The sequence below is a fragment of the Ranitomeya variabilis genome, chromosome 4 (assembly GCF_051348905.1).
Source record: "Ranitomeya variabilis isolate aRanVar5 chromosome 4, aRanVar5.hap1, whole genome shotgun sequence".
Classification (NCBI taxonomy): domain Eukaryota; kingdom Metazoa; phylum Chordata; class Amphibia; order Anura; family Dendrobatidae; genus Ranitomeya; species Ranitomeya variabilis.
In genome coordinates, this window is record NC_135235.1 from 516,060,889 (window position 1) to 516,080,791 (window position 19,903).

The following is a 19,903-nucleotide window of genomic DNA, read 5'->3' on the forward strand; positions in this document are numbered from 1 at the left end:
AATAAGCCCTCACATGGCCATATTGATGGCTCTGGAAAGAAGGGGAGTGAAAAACTAAAATGAAAAAACTCCGGGGTTACTGAGTTAAAGGGGTCTAATAATGTAAGAAAAATGGTCATCAAATGATTTTATACTTGTGAAATATAAAAAAGAGCAGATCCTCACCTTTTCCAGGTTCGGCGCCATCTCTCCAGTCTCTGTATAGATGGGAGGAGCGATGGAGAGCTGGCACTGGAGCACAGGAGGGCGACTACTATCTGGTCGTGTTATTTTGCATGACTGCAAGTGTTTGGGATGCACTGTTCAGAAAGTGGAAACTCCCATTAAAGACCCGAAAACCCCGCCCATATGACTGCAAACCTGTCCCGCCAAATTCAGGTGACAGGTTCCCTTTAAGTGACTGCAGCATCTAAGTGATCACTCATAGGAAAGTCCCTCTCTCACTCTATATAATAATAATAATATTTATTTTTATATAGCGCTAACAAGAAGGATATATATATATATATATATATATATATATATATATATATATATATATATATATATATATATATATAAAAGAAGGATTGCTTAATACTGTATCAGTAATTAAATGATTGCAGACCCAAGCCCTTCAGTCAAAAAAAATTGTTTAGAAACATTTACCATCACCATCTAACCATCTATTTACACTCTATATATTTCCTAAATACTAACAAAAATAAACATTAGATTCTGACCTTTTTTACGTTTTATATTAAAAAAATGTATGTATTAGAACACTATATAATATTACTGACCTGCAGAATAAAATTGCCATGTCATTATTACTGCACAGTGAAAGCTGGAAAAATAAAATCCTTGCTACAGTGGCAAAATTGTAATTTGTTTCACCATTCCACCAAGCAAAGAATTTATTTTCAGTACATTATATGGAAAATTAAAGGGACCCTGACAGCAGGATATACCCCTATAAGGTATTAAGAGTTCTTTATTGGGGGATTAAAGGGACTCAGTCAGCACAGAATGACTATTCAAACTAAGTTCCGCTGCTCAGTGCTTCAGGCCAATCGTTTAAAGGGAACCTGTCAGCAGATTTTGCCGCTATAAGTAGTGGCCACTGCCTTTCAGGGCTTATCTACAGCATTCTATAATGCTGTAGATAAGCCCCCGGTCCGACCTGCAAGTGAAGAAAAATAAGTTAGATTATACTCATCCGGGGGGGTGGTCCGGTGCTGTCTGGCTTCTTCATCGCTCCCCGGCATCGGCAATCCGGCACAGGCGTACTTCTCTGCCCTGTTGAGGGCAGAGTAAAGTACTGCAGTGCGCAGGCGCCGGGAAAGGTCAGAGAGGCCCAGCACCTGCGCACTGCAGTACTTTGCTCTGCCCTCAACAGGGAAGATAATTGCGCCTGCGCAGGAGCGTGATGCTGGGGAGCCATGAAGCAACAGGAGGGCAGCATCACAAGAAGATGGGAAGTGCCAGACCCCGACCTGCAACACCCATCGGACCGGGCCACCCCCCGGGTGAGCATAATAAAACAAATTTTTCTTCACTTACAGGTCGGATCGGGGGTTTATCTACAGCATTACAGAATGCTGTATATAAGCCCCGAAAGGCAGTGGCCGCATCTTATAGCGGCAAAATCTGCTGACAGGCACATTAAGTGCACATTCACACCTGCTTGTTTTCCATTTATCTGCTCCCCCCTCATCTGTGATTGACAGCTCTGGCTACGTAGGGTCGCAGGTTGGAAGGTGTATTTAAATAATTAGCCCCATCGTGAAGCACCGAGCGCCTGTACTTCATCAGCACAAAATGACTGTTCCAACAAAGTCACTTTAAGGCAATCCTAACCCCTTCTAGGAGTAAATTCTACCACCAGATTCCTTTAAATTGTGGTCTCCAAACCTACAACTGCTCCAGCAAAAACGATAACTCATACTGCCCATGTCGATGGAAAAATTAAAAAAAGGGATGGCTCACTGAAGACAAGAATGAAAAAAAAAGAAAACAAAATGGCTGCTAATACTAGTAATACATGGAATTAAAGGGAACCTGTCACCCCCAAAATCGAAGGTGAGCTAAGCCCACCGACATCAGAGGCTTATCTACAGCATTCTGGAATGCTGTAAATAAGCCCCCAATGTAACCTGAAAGATGAGAAAAAGAGGTTAGATTATACTCACCTGGGTGGGCGGTCCGATCCAATGGGCGTTGCGGTCCGGTCCAGGGGCCTCCCATCTTCTTACGATGACGTCCTCTTCTTGTCTTCACGCTGCAGCTCCGATGCAGGCATACTTTGTCTGCCCTGTTGAGGGCAGAGCAAAGTACTGCAGTGCGCCGGCGCCGGGCCTCTCTGACCTTTCCCGGTGCCTGCGCACTGCAGTACTTTGCCCTCAACAGGGCAGACAAAGTACACCTGCGCCGGAGCTGCAGCGTGAAGACAAGCAGAGGACTTCATCGTAAGAAGATGGGAGGCACCGGACCGGACCGCGACACCCATCAGCAGGGCAGCGGGACCTCCCCTGGGTGAGTATTATCTAACCTCTTTTTCTCATCTTTCAGGATACATCGGGGGATTATCTACAGCATTACAGAATGCTGTAGATAAGCCCCTGATGCCAGTGGGCTTAGCTCACCTTCAAATTTGGGGGTGACAGGTTCCCTTTAATGTATCCATACTAAGATACAACAATATGGTCTCTGGTTCAGCTTCATAAAGTGTAGATTTTTAAGTGACAACCTGCACTGACCCCGCTACCTCCTCACCACCACCGGAGCTCCTGCAACCCCCGACCTACTGTCTCCTTCCCCACCATCCTGTAGAATGTAAGCCCGCAAGGGCAGGGTCCTCGCCCCTCTGTACCAGTCTGTCATTGTTAGTTTGCTTACTGTAAGTGATATCTGTAATTTGTATGTAACCCCGTCTCATGTACAGCACCATGGAATCAATGGTGCTATATAAATAAATAATTATAATATAAGCAAAAACATACAGAAATAACATGTAAACAGATACAGCAATGGAGGCGAGCAGAGCATGCACTAAACGGGTGGGGAAAACAAAGCATCAGCGTATCTGAGACCTAGAGGAGGAAAGGGGAAGTCACATAAGCAGCAAGGGTCTGAAGACCGGCCTGCGTGACTATTTAGAATAGCAATGCCGGACTGTAATCACCATACAGCACAAGGCACATTCACCTCTTCAGGACTGACCATCACTGGATCTTCAGGATGAAACTTTTTTTTTTTTGCTGTGATATATTCAAAGAACACACTTAATTTTTTTTTATGTAACTATATCAGGGTTTTTTGTGTGGAATAAGCTGTATTTATCAGTGATGTTATTTTGGGGTAAATATAACTTATTACTCAACTTTTATTCTGTATGGGAAGCCATAGAAAAAAGCAGCCACACCATTTTTTCTAGATTAAATTTGACACTGTACACATTGTGGCACACGCAACGTATTATCTCCATTCGGTGGGTAAGTACAGTTATGGTGATACCAAATTTATATTGTTTTATTTGTGTTTCATTCATTTTTTACATTAAATACACTGTTGGAAAAATAAAATCATTTATGTGTCGCCATGTTCTGAAAGTAATACGTTTAACAGCTTTATGTCAATGTGTGGTTTTTTTTCAAGGTAAGATGTAGTTTTCATTGGTACCATTGCGTGCCATCTGCAATCTGAAATGGGGCTTTTGAAAGCAAACAAGCTCTATGTGCTTCATTGCTAGAAGTTTATATAAAGATTCCCTAAAAATGGTCAGCAAAACACAATAAACAAAAAGAGCCTCCAGCGCGGAAACCACTGAAGAATCAGCCATAGCTGGCTGTACGAGGTTTTAATAAAGAATTGCTGAATATTTAACAGTTACATTAATTCCAATCTCCAAATCTTTCTTACATAACTTGAATTCTCCCTCTCGCTCATTCACTGAGTCTAATATAAAAAATATCAAGCTTTACGGTAATACAAGGGAGAGAATCCTCTTTGATGTCCGTCATGGAAGTTAACATACCCCATGTCGGAGGATGGAGATAAGCCCAGAGAAGTATTTGTTAATTGCTTTTGAACTTGGTGGTGGAGATAATTGCTTGATTGTCCCAGCAGGGATCCAGTCCCTGTTGTTTCCACGTACTTGAAGGAAGCTTTCAGAAAATGTCACAAATTCTCTTCCCTAGCTTCGGCTTTTACTAACGGAACTGGTAAATGTCGCTGCAGACGAAGGGTAAAAGGAGAGCAAATGTAACCATTTAATGGTGACCCCCCTCTCATCCACAAGTTCACTATAATAGAGATTTTGGCCAGAAAACATGTAAAATGAATACTGAGTTAAGTGAGTGCTAGAACAAAATTAAAAATATCTTGTGTGCTCAGATATAAAATTACTTGGACTTACACTACAAAAAAAACCCCTCTAATTCAATATACTATTCAAGTCAGGTACATTGTTGTCATTATTATTATTATTATTATTATTATTAATTTATATAGCACTATTAATTCCATGGTGCTGTACATGAGATAGGGTTACATACAGGGTTATAGATATCATTTACAGTAAACAAATTTACAATTACAGACTGGTACAGAGGGGAGAGGACCCTGTCCTTGCGGACTTACATTCTACGTGGAGACCCTATATGGGTATAAGTCAGCTGACAAGACAATAATTAGTATGTACAGTGGCCTGCAAAGTATTTATCCTTTTGGCTTTTTACCTATTTTGTAACATTACAACCTGTGTTTAAATATTTTTGTAATTCGATTTGTGTGTGATGCATCAGCACTAAATAGTCTAAGCTGGTGGCAGTATGTGAGAAAAATATAGGCAAAAATTAAATTTATGGGATAAAAATTTTTAAAATTGGCATGTGCATATGTATTTACCCCTTTTGCTATGAAGCCCCTAAAAAATTCTGGTGCAAATATTTACCTTTATATGTCACATCTCTGAATCTGTTGACCCTCACGGAAACCTGGATTCAGGATTCTGACACTGTCTCTCCTGCTGCCATTTCCCATCGTGGCTTACAATTCTCACATTCCCCGAGACCCACAAACAGACATGGTGGCGGAGTCGGCATACGTCTCTCCCCTCAATGCACCTTTCAGGTCATCCCCCCAGTTCCATCACTCTCATTCCCTTCTTTTGAGGTCCACACCATCAGGCTCTTCCGTCCCCTCTCCCTCAGAGTAGTGGTCATATACCAGCCCCCAGGCTCACCCACCCACTCCTGGACTATTTCTCTGCCTGGCTGCCGCACTTCATGTCCTCAGAACTCCCAACCCTTATCCTGGGAGACTTCAACATCCCCATTAACAGCCCCACTTCCACATCAGCGTCCCATCTTCTATCACTAACCACTTCGCTCGGCCTCTCACAGCTCTCAACCTCTGAAACACACAAAGGCGGTAACACCCTGGTCTTCGCCCGGCTCTGCTCAATCTCCTACCTAGATAACTTACCGCTTCCCTTCTCTGACCACAACATTCTCTCCTTTACACTCACAAATCCTCGCCCACCCCAGCACACTCCTATCTACCATACATTCAGAAATCTACATGCTCCCTACACTCATCATTGTCCCCAATCTCTTCTTTTTCCTGTCCTGATCTGGCTGTACATCACTTCAATGACACTCTTAGAAGCACCCTTGACCATGTAGCTCCCCTCACCCTCAGAACCTCCAAACACAGAGTGAAACAGCCCTGGCTCACATCGCAAACCCGATTTCTCCAGCGATGCTCTAGGTGTGCTGAACGCTTATGGAGGAAAACACGCACACCAGAAGACTTCATACACTTCAAATTTATGTTTAGGACCTATAACTCTGCCCTTCACCTTGCCAAAGAGACCTACTTCACCACCCTGATCTCCTCACTATCCAACAACCCCAAGAAACTTTTTGACACCTTTTACTCCCTCCTCAGGCCAAAAGCACAAGCCCCTATCACAGACATTTGTGCTGATGACCTGGCCTCCCACTTTATAGAGAAAATAGACAATATCCGTCAGGAAATCCACTCCCAGACACCAAGTGCTGTGACTCCCATCCCTCCCTGCATCTCCCCTGGCTCACTCTCCACATTCGATCCCATCACAGAATAAGAAGTCTCCAGGCTCCTCTCCTCGTCCGACTACATGCCCCACAGACCCCATTCCCTCACACCTCCTCCATTCTCTCTTTCCAGTCGTCACAACTCACCTAACTACAATCTTTAATCTCTCCCTCTGTTGTGATTCGGTTCGTGGGCTCCCCCGGTGGTCTCTTGTGGTACTGGTGTCCTGCAAGCTTTGCCTTCTCAGTTCACCTGTTCCTATCAGGATGTGGGAGTATCCTATTTAACCTTGCTCCTCAGTCATTTTTATGCTGGCCATCAATGTATCCAGAGTGATTCTGTTGCATGTTCCTGCTCCCAGTTTTCTGCTCAGCTAAGTTGGACACTTTAGTCCTTAAGTCTATTTTTGTATGTTTTGTCCAGTTTGCACTTATGTGAATCTCTGCAGCTGGAAGCTCTTGTTGGGCTGAAATTACCACTCCAGTGGCATGAGTTGTCACATGAGTTAAGGTAATTTCAGGATGGTGTTTTGAAGGGTTTTGCAGCTGACCGCGAAGTCCTCTGTTGTATCTTTCTGCTATTTAGTTAGCGGGCCTCTCTGTGCTAAATCTGCTTTCATACTACGTGTGTCTTTTCATCTGCTCTCACCGTTATTATATGTGGGGGGCTGCTATCTCCTGTGGGGACATTCTCTGGAGGCAAGCCAGGACTGTGTTTTCTTCTACCAGGGGTAGTTAGTTCTCCGGCTGGCGCGCGGCATCTAGAGACAACGCAGGAATGCCCCCTGGCTACTTCTAGTGTGGTGTGTAGGTTTAGCATCGCGGTCAGCTCTAGTTTCCATCACCCGAGAGCTCGTCCGTTTATTCTATGCTTCTGATGTTTCCTTGCCATTGGAAACCATAACAGTATGGCCAGCCCAAATGTTTAAACTATAGGCTGAAGCAGGAGAGAAAAGGAACTGTGTGAAATCTTTTTTTTTTTTTTTTTCCCTTCCTCTGAAGTTGCACTCCAGCTCTAATTGCAGTCTCCTGTTTTCCTCTCCTCTTAACCCCTGAATGGCTCAGACTTTATCTGTTGAAATATGGATCCCCAGAGTCTGGCTACCAATTTGAATAATCTTGCCTCTAAAGTTCAGAATATACAAGATTTTTTGTTACATGCTCCTCGGTCTGAACCTAAAATTCCTATACCGGAGTTTTTTTCTGGAGATCGATCTTGTTTTCTAAATTTTAAATACAATTGTAAATTGTTTCTTTCGTTGAGATCTCATTCTGCTGGAGATCCTGCCCAGCAAGTAAAAATTGTTATTTCTTTACTGCGGGGTGACCCCCAAAATTGGGCATTTTCATTGGCACCAGGGGATTCTGCGTTGCTCAATGTGGATGCGTTTTTTCTGGCTTTGGGGTTGCTTTATGAGGAACCAAATTTGGAGATTCAGGCTGAGAAAGCCCTAATAGCCCTCTCTCAGGGGCAAGATGAAGCCGAAATATATTGCCAAAAATTTCGAAAATGGTCTGTGCTTACTCAGTGGAATGAGTGCGCTCTGGCGGCAATTTTCAGAGAAGGTCTCTCTGATGCTGTAAAAGACGTCATGGTGGGGTTTCCTGCGCCTACTGGTCTGAATGAGTCCATGACAATGGCAATTCAGATTGATCGGCGTTTACGGGAACGCAAACCTGTGCACCAGTTGGCGGTGTCTTCTGAAGAGGCACCACAGAGTATGCAATGTGATAGCTTTCTGTCCAGAAGCGAACGACAGATTTATAGGCGCAAAAATCATTTGTGCTTCTATTGTGGAAATTCTACTCATGTTATATCAGCATGCTCTAAACGAACAAAGAAAGTTGATAAATCCTCTGCTATTGGCACTTTGCAGTCCAAGTTTATTTTGTCTGTAACTCTAATTTGTTCGTTATCTTCTATTGTTGCGGATGCGTATGTGGATTCTGGCGCCGCTTTGAGTCTTATGGATTGGTCCTTTGCCAGGCGCTGTGGGTTTGATCTAGAGCCTCTGGAAGTTCCTATACCTTTAAAGGGTATTGATTCTACACCATTGGCTAGTAATAAACCACAATACTGGACACAAGTGACTATGCGTATGACTCCAGACCATCAAGAGGTGATTCGCTTCCTTGTACTGTATAATCTACATGATGTGTTGGTGCTGGGATTGCCATGGTTGCAAACTCATAACCCAGTCCTTGACTGGAAAACAATGTCTGTACTAAGCTGGGGATGTCAGGGAAATCATGGGGACACATCTTTGGTCTCCATTGCTTCATCTATTCCCTCTGAAATTCCTGAGTTTTTGTCTGATTATCGTGAGGTTTTTGAGGAATCTACTCTTAATTCTCTTCCTCCTCACAGAGATTGCGATTGCGCCATAGATTTGATCCCTGGCAGTAAATTTCCTAAGGGTCGTCTATTCAATCTGTCTGTACCTGAACATGCTGCCATGCGAGAGTATATTAGGGAGTCCTTGGAAAAGGGACATATTCGTCCTTCTTCGTCTCCTCTTGGAGCGGGGTTCTTTTTCGTAGCTAAAAGCGATGGTTCTTTGAGACCTTGTATTGATTATAGACTCTTGAATAAGATCACAGTCAAGTATCAGTATCCTTTGCCATTGCTGACAGATTTATTTGCTCGCATTGAGGGGGCAAAGTGGTTCTCTAAGATTGATCTTCGCGGTGCGTATAATTTGGTGCGAATTAAACAGGGGATCCCAGTTTGTGTCCAGATTTTGGCGGGCGTTTTGTGCCAGGATGGGCATTGATTTGTCTTTTTCGTCTGCATTTCATCCCCAGACAAATGGCCAGACGGAACGTACTAATCAGACCTTGGAGACTTATTTGAGGTGTTTCGTGTCTGCTGATCAGGATGACTGGGTCTCCTTTTTGCCGTTGGCTGAGTTTGCCCTTAATAATCGGGCCAGTTCTGCCACTTTGGTCTCCCCTTTCTTTTGCAATTCAGGGTTCCATCCTCGTTTTTCATCTGGTCAGGTGGAGTCTTCGGATTGTCCTGGAGTGGATACCATGGTGGATAGGTTGCATCGTATTTGGGGGCAGGTGGTGGACAATTTGGAGTTGTCCCAGGAGAGGACTCAACGTTTTGCTAATCGCCATCGTCGTGTTGGTCCTCGTCTTCGTGTTGGGGACTTGGTGTGGTTGTCCTCCCGTTTTGTCCCTATGAGGGTCTCTTCTCCTAAGTTTAAGCCTCGGTTCATCGGTCCTTATAAGATTTTGGAAATTCTTAACCCTGTGTCTTTTCGTTTGGACCTCCCAGCATCCTTTGCTATCCATAATGTCTTCCATCGGTCATTATTGCGGAGGTATGAGGTACCACTTGTGCCTTCTGTTGAGCCTCCTGCTCCTGTGCTGGTTGAGGGTGAATTGGAGTACGTGGTGGAGATCCTGCCCAGCAAGTAAAAATTGTTATTTCTTTACTGCGGGGTGACCCCCAAAATTGGGCATTTTCATTGGCACCAGGGGATTCTGCGTTGCTCAATGTGGATGCGTTTTTTCTGGCTTTGGGGTTGCTTTATGAGGAACCAAATTTGGAGATTCAGGCTGAGAAAGCCCTAATAGCCCTCTCTCAGGGGCAAGATGAAGCCGAAATATATTGCCAAAAATTTCGAAAATGGTCTGTGCTTACTCAGTGGAATGAGTGCGCTCTGGCGGCAATTTTCAGAGAAGGTCTCTCTGATGCTGTAAAAGACGTCATGGTGGGGTTTCCTGCGCCTACTGGTCTGAATGAGTCCATGACAATGGCAATTCAGATTGATCGGCGTTTACGGGAACGCAAACCTGTGCACCAGTTGGCGGTGTCTTCTGAAGAGGCACCACAGAGTATGCAATGTGATAGCTTTCTGTCCAGAAGCGAACGACAGATTTATAGGCGCAAAAATCATTTGTGCTTCTATTGTGGAAATTCTACTCATGTTATATCAGCATGCTCTAAACGAACAAAGAAAGTTGATAAATCCTCTGCTATTGGCACTTTGCAGTCCAAGTTTATTTTGTCTGTAACTCTAATTTGTTCGTTATCTTCTATTGTTGCGGATGCGTATGTGGATTCTGGCGCCGCTTTGAGTCTTATGGATTGGTCCTTTGCCAGGCGCTGTGGGTTTGATCTAGAGCCTCTGGAAGTTCCTATACCTTTAAAGGGTATTGATTCTACACCATTGGCTAGTAATAAACCACAATACTGGACACAAGTGACTATGCGTATGACTCCAGACCATCAAGAGGTGATTCGCTTCCTTGTACTGTATAATCTACATGATGTGTTGGTGCTGGGATTGCCATTGTTGCAAACTCATAACCCAGTCCTTGACTGGAAAACAATGTCTGTACTAAGCTGGGGATGTCAGGGAAATCATGGGGACACATCTTTGGTCTCCATTGCTTCATCTATTCCCTCTGAAATTCCTGAGTTTTTGTCTGATTATCGTGAGGTTTTTGAGGAATCTACTCTTAATTCTCTTCCTCCTCACAGAGATTGCGATTGCGCCATAGATTTGATCCCTGGCAGTAAATTTCCTAAGGGTCGTCTATTCAATCTGTCTGTACCTGAACATGCTGCCATGCGAGAGTATATTAGGGAGTCCTTGGAAAAGGGACATATTCGTCCTTCTTCGTCTCCTCTTGGAGCGGGGTTCTTTTTCGTAGCTAAAAGCGATGGTTCTTTGAGACCTTGTATTGATTATAGACTCTTGAATAAGATCACAGTCAAGTATCAGTATCCTTTGCCATTGCTGACAGATTTATTTGCTCGCATTGAGGGGGCAAAGTGGTTCTCTAAGATTGATCTTCGCGGTGCGTATAATTTGGTGCGAATTAAACAGGGGATCCCAGTTTGTGTCCAGATTTTGGCGGGCGTTTTGTGCCAGGATGGGCATTGATTTGTCTTTTTCGTCTGCATTTCATCCCCAGACAAATGGCCAGACGGAACGTACTAATCAGACCTTGGAGACTTATTTGAGGTGTTTCGTGTCTGCTGATCAGGATGACTGGGTCTCCTTTTTGCCGTTGGCTGAGTTTGCCCTTAATAATCGGGCCAGTTCTGCCACTTTGGTCTCCCCTTTCTTTTGCAATTCAGGGTTCCATCCTCGTTTTTCATCTGGTCAGGTGGAGTCTTCGGATTGTCCTGGAGTGGATACCATGGTGGATAGGTTGCATCGTATTTGGGGGCAGGTGGTGGACAATTTGGAGTTGTCCCAGGAGAGGACTCAACGTTTTGCTAATCGCCATCGTCGTGTTGGTCCTCGTCTTCGTGTTGGGGACTTGGTGTGGTTGTCCTCCCGTTTTGTCCCTATGAGGGTCTCTTCTCCTAAGTTTAAGCCTCGGTTCATCGGTCCTTATAAGATTTTGGAAATTCTTAACCCTGTGTCTTTTCGTTTGGACCTCCCAGCATCCTTTGCTATCCATAATGTCTTCCATCGGTCATTATTGCGGAGGTATGAGGTACCACTTGTGCCTTCTGTTGAGCCTCCTGCTCCTGTGCTGGTTGAGGGTGAATTGGAGTACGTGGTGGAGAAAATCTTGGACTCCCGTGTTTCCAGACGGAGACTTCAATATCTGGTGAAATGGAAGGGCTACGGTCAAGAGGATAATTCTTGGGTTACAGCTTCTGATGTTCATGCTTCTGATTTGGTCCGTGCCTTTCATAGGGCTCATCCAGATCGCCCTGGTGGTTCTTGTGAGGGTTCGGTGCCCCCTCCTTAAGGGGGGGGTACTGTTGTGATTCGGTTCGTGGGCTCCCCCGGTGGTCTCTTGTGGTACTGGTGTCCTGCAAGCTTTGCCTTCTCAGTTCACCTGTTCCTATCAGGATGTGGGAGTATCCTATTTAACCTTGCTCTTCAGTCATTTTTATGCTGGCCATCAATGTATCCAGAGTGATTCTGTTGCATGTTCCTGCTCCCAGTTTTCTGCTCAGCTAAGTTGGACACTTTAGTCCTTAAGTCTATTTTTGTATGTTTTGTCCAGTTTGCACTTATGTGAATCTCTGCAGCTGGAAGCTCTTGTTGGGCTGAAATTACCACTCCAGTGGCATGAGTTGTCACATGAGTTAAGGTAATTTCAGGATGGTGTTTTGAAGGGTTTTGCAGCTGACCGCGAAGTCCTCTGTTGTATCTTTCTGCTATTTAGTTAGCGGGCCTCTCTGTGCTAAATCTGCTTTCATACTACGTGTGTCTTTTCATCTGCTCTCACCGTTATTATATGTGGGGGGCTGCTATCTCCTGTGGGGACATTCTCTGGAGGCAAGCCAGGACTGTGTTTTCTTCTACCAGGGGTAGTTAGTTCTCCGGCTGGCGCGCGGCATCTAGAGACAACGCAGGAATGCCCCCTGGCTACTTCTAGTGTGGTGTGTAGGTTTAGCATTGCGGTCAGCTCTAGTTTCCATCACCCGAGAGCTCGTCCGTTTATTCTATGCTTCTGATGTTTCCTTGCCATTGGAAACCATAACACCCTCTCCTCTGGCATTTTCCCCTCCTCCTTCAAACACTCTTATCATTACTCCATTACTAAAGAAACCCTCCCTCGACCCATCCTGCACAAACAACTACAGACAAGTCTCCAATCTCCCCTTCATCTCTAAACTCTTGGAGCGCCTGATCTTCTCCCGCCTTACACGTTACGTCTCCACTCCCTCCTAGACCCTTCACAGTCCGGTTTCCGCCCCCTACATTCGACAGAAACTGCACTCATCAAAGTGACCAATGACCTTCTGACAGGAAAACGTAACGGTGACCACTCTTTGCCCATTCTTCTCGACCTTTCTGCAGCTTTCGACACTGTTGACCACCCTCTCCTACTCTCTAGGCTCCAGTCACTAGGCATTAAGGACACTGCTCTCTCCTGGTTCTCTTCCTATCTTTCTGACCGCTCCTTCAGTGTTTTGTTCTCTGGCTCCACTTCATCTTCTCTTCCTCTCACTGCCGGGGTACCTCAGGCCTCAGTCCTTGGCCCCCTTTTCTCCCTATACACAGCCCCAATTGGACAGACCATCAGCAGATTTGGCTTTCAGTACCATCTTTTTGCCGATGACACACAACTATACACGTCATCCCCTGACCTTACCCCCGCTGTACTACAGAACGCCACTGACTGTCTGTCTGCAGTCTCCAACATCATGTCCGCTCTCTATCTGAAACTCAACCTCTCCAAAACTGAACTTCTTCTGCTCCCGCCATCTACTAACCTCCCTAAATCTGACATTTCCCTCTCCGTGGGTGGCACCATAATAACACCCCGGCAGCAGGTGCACTGTCTGGGTGTTATGTTTGACTCCGATCTCTCCTTCACCTCCCATATACAATCTCTTGCCCGCTCGTGCCGCTTACACCTAAAGAACATCTCTAGAATCCGCCCTTTTCTCACCATGGAAACAACAAAAACCCTCACTGTCGCCCTGATCCACTCCCGCCTGGACTACTGCAATGCTCTATTAATTGGCCTCCCCTTCACTCAACGGTCCCCTCTCCAGTCTATCCTTAATGCAGCAGCCAGGGTCATTCATCTGGCTAATCGTTATTCGGACTCATCCGCTCTTCGCCAGTCGTTACACTGGCTGCCCATTCATTACAGGATACAATTCAAAGTACTTGTTCTCACCCACAAAGCTCTCCACAGCTTCTGGTAAGCCACCTCCCTGCAGGACCCGGATGCAGCCCTGCGGCCATTTTGGGTCCGGGGCCTGCAGGAAGGAGGAGGTAGGAGACCCTCGCGTTGCTCCGGGGGTCTCAGGGAAGCACGCAGGGAGCCCCCTCCCTGCGCAATGCTTCCCTATACCGCCGGAACACTGCAATCATGTTTGATCGCAGTGTGCTGGGAGTTAATGTGCCGGGGGCGGTCCATGACTGCTTCTGGCACATAGTGCCGGATGTCAGCTGCGATAGTCTGCTGACACCCGGCCGCGATCGGCCGCGCTATAACGTACTATCACGTCGGTGGGCATATGGGCCCACCCCACCTCGACGGGATAGTACGTCTAATGTCAGATAGGGGTTAAGCAAGAGGCACCACTAAGCAAACACCATGAAGACCAAGGAGATCTCCAAATATCCCAATCTCTGATGATCCTCCAGAGCACCATCAAATCAATTATCATCAAATGGAAAGAATATAGTACCGCAACAAACCTGCAAAGAGAGGGCCGCCCACCAAAACTCTCAGCCCTGGAAAGGTGGACATTAATCAAAGAGGCAGCACAGATACCAAAGGTAACCCTGAAGGAACTGCTGAGTTCCCAAACAGAGACTGGAGTATCTGTCCATTCAACCTCAATAAGCCATACATTCCATAGAGGTGACCCTGGAAGAGTGGGCAGAAAAAAAGCCTTTACTTTACACGCAAAAATTGTAAGGCTCGTTTTCAGTTTTCCAAAAGACATGTGGGAGATTCCCCAAATGTAATGTGATGCAGTGACCCCTGTTACAGCTAGGGGGTGCTGCATGTGCTCCTCAGGATACGCATGGAGGCGTAACTGTAATGGTGATAATGAAGCAGTGTCTGGCATGATTTTAAATGGCCAGTATGTGTTGCACAGGGAGTGTGCGCTGTAAGCCAGAGTAATGTTGTTGTTCTGGGACCTGTAGTCCCTCCAGTGTTTGTATAGTTGTAAAGGGAGGCTTACAGGGTTAGTTGTAGAGCTGGGTGGGTCTGACTAACCACACCCCCCAGGGGAGGGGTAACAGGTACATAATGTGACCATGGTGTGGTCACATGGTGGAGAGTGTTTGGATCTCTATGATCCGTGTGCAAGGTCCTAGAAAAGCCTATGTGTTGGGAGTGCTACCTCCCTGAAGAGCATGTGGTGAGGCTTTAGGGCCTGGTGGCCTGTGTGTTGGATGGTCTCAAGTGGGGACGGACATCCTGAATAGCACACGGAGAGGCCGTGGATGGTGTGTTGGACGGTCCCAGGTGGGGACGGACATCCTGAATAGCACATGGAAAGGCTGAATGTGCAGGGTCAGCATGGCACTGCGTTGGGGAGCTACTGACCTTCAGAAGGTCTGGACTGTCATGAGTGCCCTGGTCACAAGGACAGTGATTCCCGTTAGGCTGCTTCCCAGGAGTGTGGACTGACAAAGAGTAAGCGTGTGGAGCAGGAGCTCCAGAAAGGTAACTCCAGATAAAGGGATTTTCTATGAACTGTGCAGTCACCCACAGTAACTGGTCAGAGGAGGACCAGTGTGTTTAGAGACTACAATCTCATGTCGTGATGCTATGTGAGTAGACATTGATACGGCGCACAGACACCCCCAGGAACTAGTCAGAGAAGGACTGGCGGGTGTAGTGTCTGAACTGTGAGTTAAAGCCATATATGAAGTATCGGAGTTAAAATGTATATAATGAACTGTCCATGACCCGGTTTATGCTGCATAAAAATAAACCGCATGGACTGTTTGTGTGAGAAACCCGTTCCTGTGTTCCTGAATATTGTGGTCAAGTGAGTGTCCCCCAACACACTCAGTAAGCGCTATCTCATAGTAAGGAAGAAGGTACTGCGGTCCCATGAGACCAAAATTCTACTTTTTGGCCACCAAGGAAAACGCAGTGTCTGGCACCAATTGAACACAGCTCATCACCCCAAGAACATCATCCCCACCAGTGAAACATGGTGGTGGCAGCATCATGTTGGGATGTTTTTCAGTAGCAGTAGCGTCAGGGAAAATGGTCTGAATCGAGGGGAAGATGGATGGTGCAAAATACAGGGATATTATTGAGCAAAACCTGTTTCAGTCTGTCAGCTAAAGCAACAGTGGTTTAACTGGAAACGTGTAAATGTTTTGAAGTGGCCTATTCAAAGTCCAGACCTTAATCCAATTGAGAATCTATGGTCAGACTTGAAGATTACTGTTCACCAGAGGAAACTATCTAACTTGAAGGAGCTGGAGCAGTTTTACCTTGAGAAATGGGCAAAAATCTCAGTGGCAAGATTAGGAAAGCACATAGAGACTTATCCAAAGTAACTTGCAGCTGTAATTGCTGCAAAAGAAGGCTCTACAAAGTACTGACTTTAGGGGGACGCATAGTTATGCACACTGAAGTTTTCAGTTATTTTGTCCTTTTTGTTGTTTGCTTCCCAATAAAAAATAAAACCATATCTTCACAGTTGTAGACATGTTCTATAGATTAGGACACTAGTGTTTATGCAGTGTAAAGAGACTTCCCGTTTCTACATAAAACAGAGAAAAGAGAAGAATTAGCTGCGTAGAAAGGCAAAATGAGAAATTGTAAGTACACAGTGCTATATAGTATGATAATTGCAATATATTAAGAGGATAAAAACTTTGTTTGATTGGATGAGTGCTTCTTTAACCTCTTAGACAACTTTATTAGCAAAGACGTGTACGTTCGTGTGTTCCTGCCCATGGACCTCATAATCGATACTAAATAAATTGAGATGCTTTGAACATTTTTGTTCCATCTTTTCAACATTTGCATATCATTAACATGTCTGTGCATCCTGTGATTTCCATAATGCCGTGACTTTACAAATTTGCAATTTCAACATTGAGCAGCGTACATTTGTGGGAAAATTATTTTGTATGACTTTTAGTTTTTTTTCCTACTCTTCCTATTCTAAAGAATCCAGTGATCAGACTTAGTAATTGACATCTATTGTATTGCACAGTCATACAGAGAAGGATGTCAGTAACTGGAAAGGATTGCCCATGTGATTCCTTAGCATAGAGAAAGCAGGAATTAAATTATATGAATAAAATACAAGTTATAGTGAATATTTCTCCACAAACCATGTTTATGAACTACAAACTACTTAATTCCTCCCTCTCTATAAGATGCTGCTTTCAGATTAGACACCATGTGAACTTCCTTTTCAGCATGATTTAAGGTACAGAACATGTGTAATAAGTAGAAGGGATTTTGTATCTACAGTATGTTCCCTTTACAACACTTCTATTCCAGTGCTTTTGCAATTTTAGAACTCACAGAGACTAATTGGATCCAAAACTCTATCCAAATCAATGTCCACATCCAACTTCTTGTACTCATCAAAGTATTGCTAATGTGGATTTGTATGATACTAAATTGTGAACAGAGGAGGAAGCGCGAAGGTGGAGAGAGGAGGTTCATTTATCACCAGAGGTCCTTAACTTTAATCACCAATAGTGTGATACAGTAACAATCAGATCTTAGATACAATTTGAATTTTAATTATAATATTATATTATTAGTTACATAATTATTGCTTTGTTTTTGTAGATGTAGAATCACAGAGTGAAATTGGCAGGCTCAGGGAAGTTGTAGCAGAAGACCGTCCACACACACCAACCCCAGAGCCGACCAGCGCAGACCATGAGGAGGAATGTGACTCTCCCGAGAATTCGGACAGCTCTACTGAACTATTGGATGCTGGGTCCTTGGTCCCTGATGTGCCAGACAGTTCTGAGAAGGGTTCAGAGGATAGCTGTGCTTTGGCACAAGACAATGAGAAAGGTCGTAAGACTCGGGAACATTTGTACTGCGCCACATGCAAAGTTACTGTGAACTCAGCATCTCAACTCGAGGCTCATAATGCTGGTGAGTGGGTTCATAACATTGTGATATGCTCTATTATAGAGGTTTACAGATATCCCACACTAATGGGAACTGCCTTAGTAGCATGACTTTCATCCTACAGTCCATGACTAAAATGGCGTATGTCTTTAAGGCACTGTGTTAGGCTTTTGAAGTCAAAGACGTTTCTAACAGCCTAAGTCCCAACTTTAGCCACAAAATAAAGATAGAGTTGGCTATTCTTACAAAAAAGTATATATACAGTTAGGTCCAGAGATATTTACACAGAGACACAAGCTTTGGCAATTTTAGCTGTTTATGAAAACATATTCAAGTTACAGTTATATAATCAATATGGGTTTAAAGCCCAGAAGCTCAGATTTAATTTGACGGTATTCACGTGCTAATTGGAGAACAGGTTTAGGAATTAAGAGTTCTTTAATATGTAGCCACCTCCTTTTAAAGATACCAAAAGTAATTGGACAATTATATCAAAAGCTCTTTAATGGGCTGCACTGGCTTTTCCCTCATTAATCCATCATCAGTTAAGCAAGTAAAAGGTCTGGAGCTGATTCCAGATGTGGCATTTGCATTTGGAAGCTGTTGCTGTGAACCCATGACACGTAGTAAACGGAGTTCTCAATGGCATAGAAACAGACCATCATTATGCTGATTAAAAAAATAAGAAATCAATCAGAGAGATGGCAGAAAGGTTAGGAGTGGCCACAACAGCAGTTTTGTACATTTTGGAAAAAAGAGTGCACTTGTGAGCTTGGGAACTTAAAGGCCTGGACGTTCTTCGGAGACGTCCTTCGGACGTTCTTCGGAGACAATAGTGGTGGATGATTGCAAAATCTTTTCCATGATGAAGAAAAACCCCTTCATAACATCCACCTAAGTGAAGAACACTCTCCAGGAAGTAGGTGCTTCAGTTTCTAAGTCTACCCTAAAGAGAAAACTTCATGAGATGAAATGCAGAGTGTTCACCACAAGGTGCAAACATTACTCAGCCTTAAAAATAGGCCAGATTAGACTGTGCCAAAAACATGTGAAGAAGCCAACCCAGTTCCTGAAAAGCATTCTTTAGACCGATGAAGCGAAGATCAACCTGTACCAAAATAATTTGAATAATACAGTACGGAGAAGGCTTTGCTCGGTTCATGAGCCAATACATACCACATCCTTCCTAAAACATGGGGGAGGCTGTGTGATGGCATGGGAATGCATGGCTTCCGATGGCACTGGGTCACTAGTGTTTATGGATGATGTGACTTGAGACCAGGGAAGGCTACAGGTTTTCGATGTGCATGCAGCGTGGAAGCGCACGTTCACACTTGGCCACTGAATAAAAAAAAAGAGACGGGAACATAGTGATTAAATACCCTGCAGTAAATAAATAGCATAGTAGCATAGTGCATGAAAATAATTTATGATACTTAGTTAACATGTTTTTGATCAACAAAATGGGAAAGCCATCCCATCTGTTCACGGTGACCGTAATTGGGACAGGCCTAACTAGAAAATTAAAAACCTTACTATTTGTCAAGTGACATGCATGCGTATAAGGGCTGAGATGGACTGGGTGGGCCCAACTAGTGGAAACACAGATGAGGGAGATCAATATAATGCTCAGCTCAAAGAAAGGCAGGCCACATCTTTACATGCACATGATACAAACAGACAGAGAATAACCCTAAAGGTATGAACTGGGATATAAACTGGTGTGCATGCAGCATGTAAGCGCACGTTCACATTTTTCCACTAAAAAGAAAAAAACAAAGACAGGAACATAATCATTAAATACCCTATTTATATAGCATAATGTCCTAATGATTCAATGAACCCATTTCAATGGGTAAAACACTTCCCAAAAGTAAACCATATCATTCAACAACCCAGGCATGTGATAGCCTTGGGTAGGAACGGAGTGTTGCAAATGTGTATTTTTAAAAAAATATATATATTTTTTTATTGAAAATTATTGATAAAAAAAGAGATGTTTTAAAATAAGTAAGGTGCAGAATAAAAAGGAGGGACTGAGACTTAAAAGTGAAGTTTGCAAAATATGGTAATTAGTATAGACTTCAATAACTGTGGAAGTGGCATATTTTTAAGACAAAATAGCATAGTATCTCATCAAGAATATATAATATTATAAAGAAAGGTCCAAAGTTTAAAGTGCATAGATAGTGCCAAAAAAGTATAATACAAATTGAAGTACTTATAATCAATTGTACATGTTACACAAGACCTTATTGTAATAGATAAATATATCACTATAAAGTGATTATATGCATTATATTGTCTGTCTTTTTTTCACC

General features: G+C 44.0%; 1 protein-coding gene across 5 annotated transcripts in view; it reads left to right on the forward strand.

Moving 5' to 3' along the window:
• Positions 1 to 19,903, forward strand: part of LOC143765461 (zinc finger protein 385C-like) — a 528,254-nt gene that overhangs the window by 498,061 nt on the left and 10,290 nt on the right. For all 5 annotated transcript variants that reach the window (XM_077252151.1, XM_077252149.1, XM_077252150.1 and 2 more), the window contains one exon: positions 17,289 to 17,606. In XM_077252151.1, coding sequence (XP_077108266.1) covers positions 17,289 to 17,606 — 318 coding nt within the window. The remainder of the gene's footprint in view (positions 1 to 17,288; positions 17,607 to 19,903) is intronic.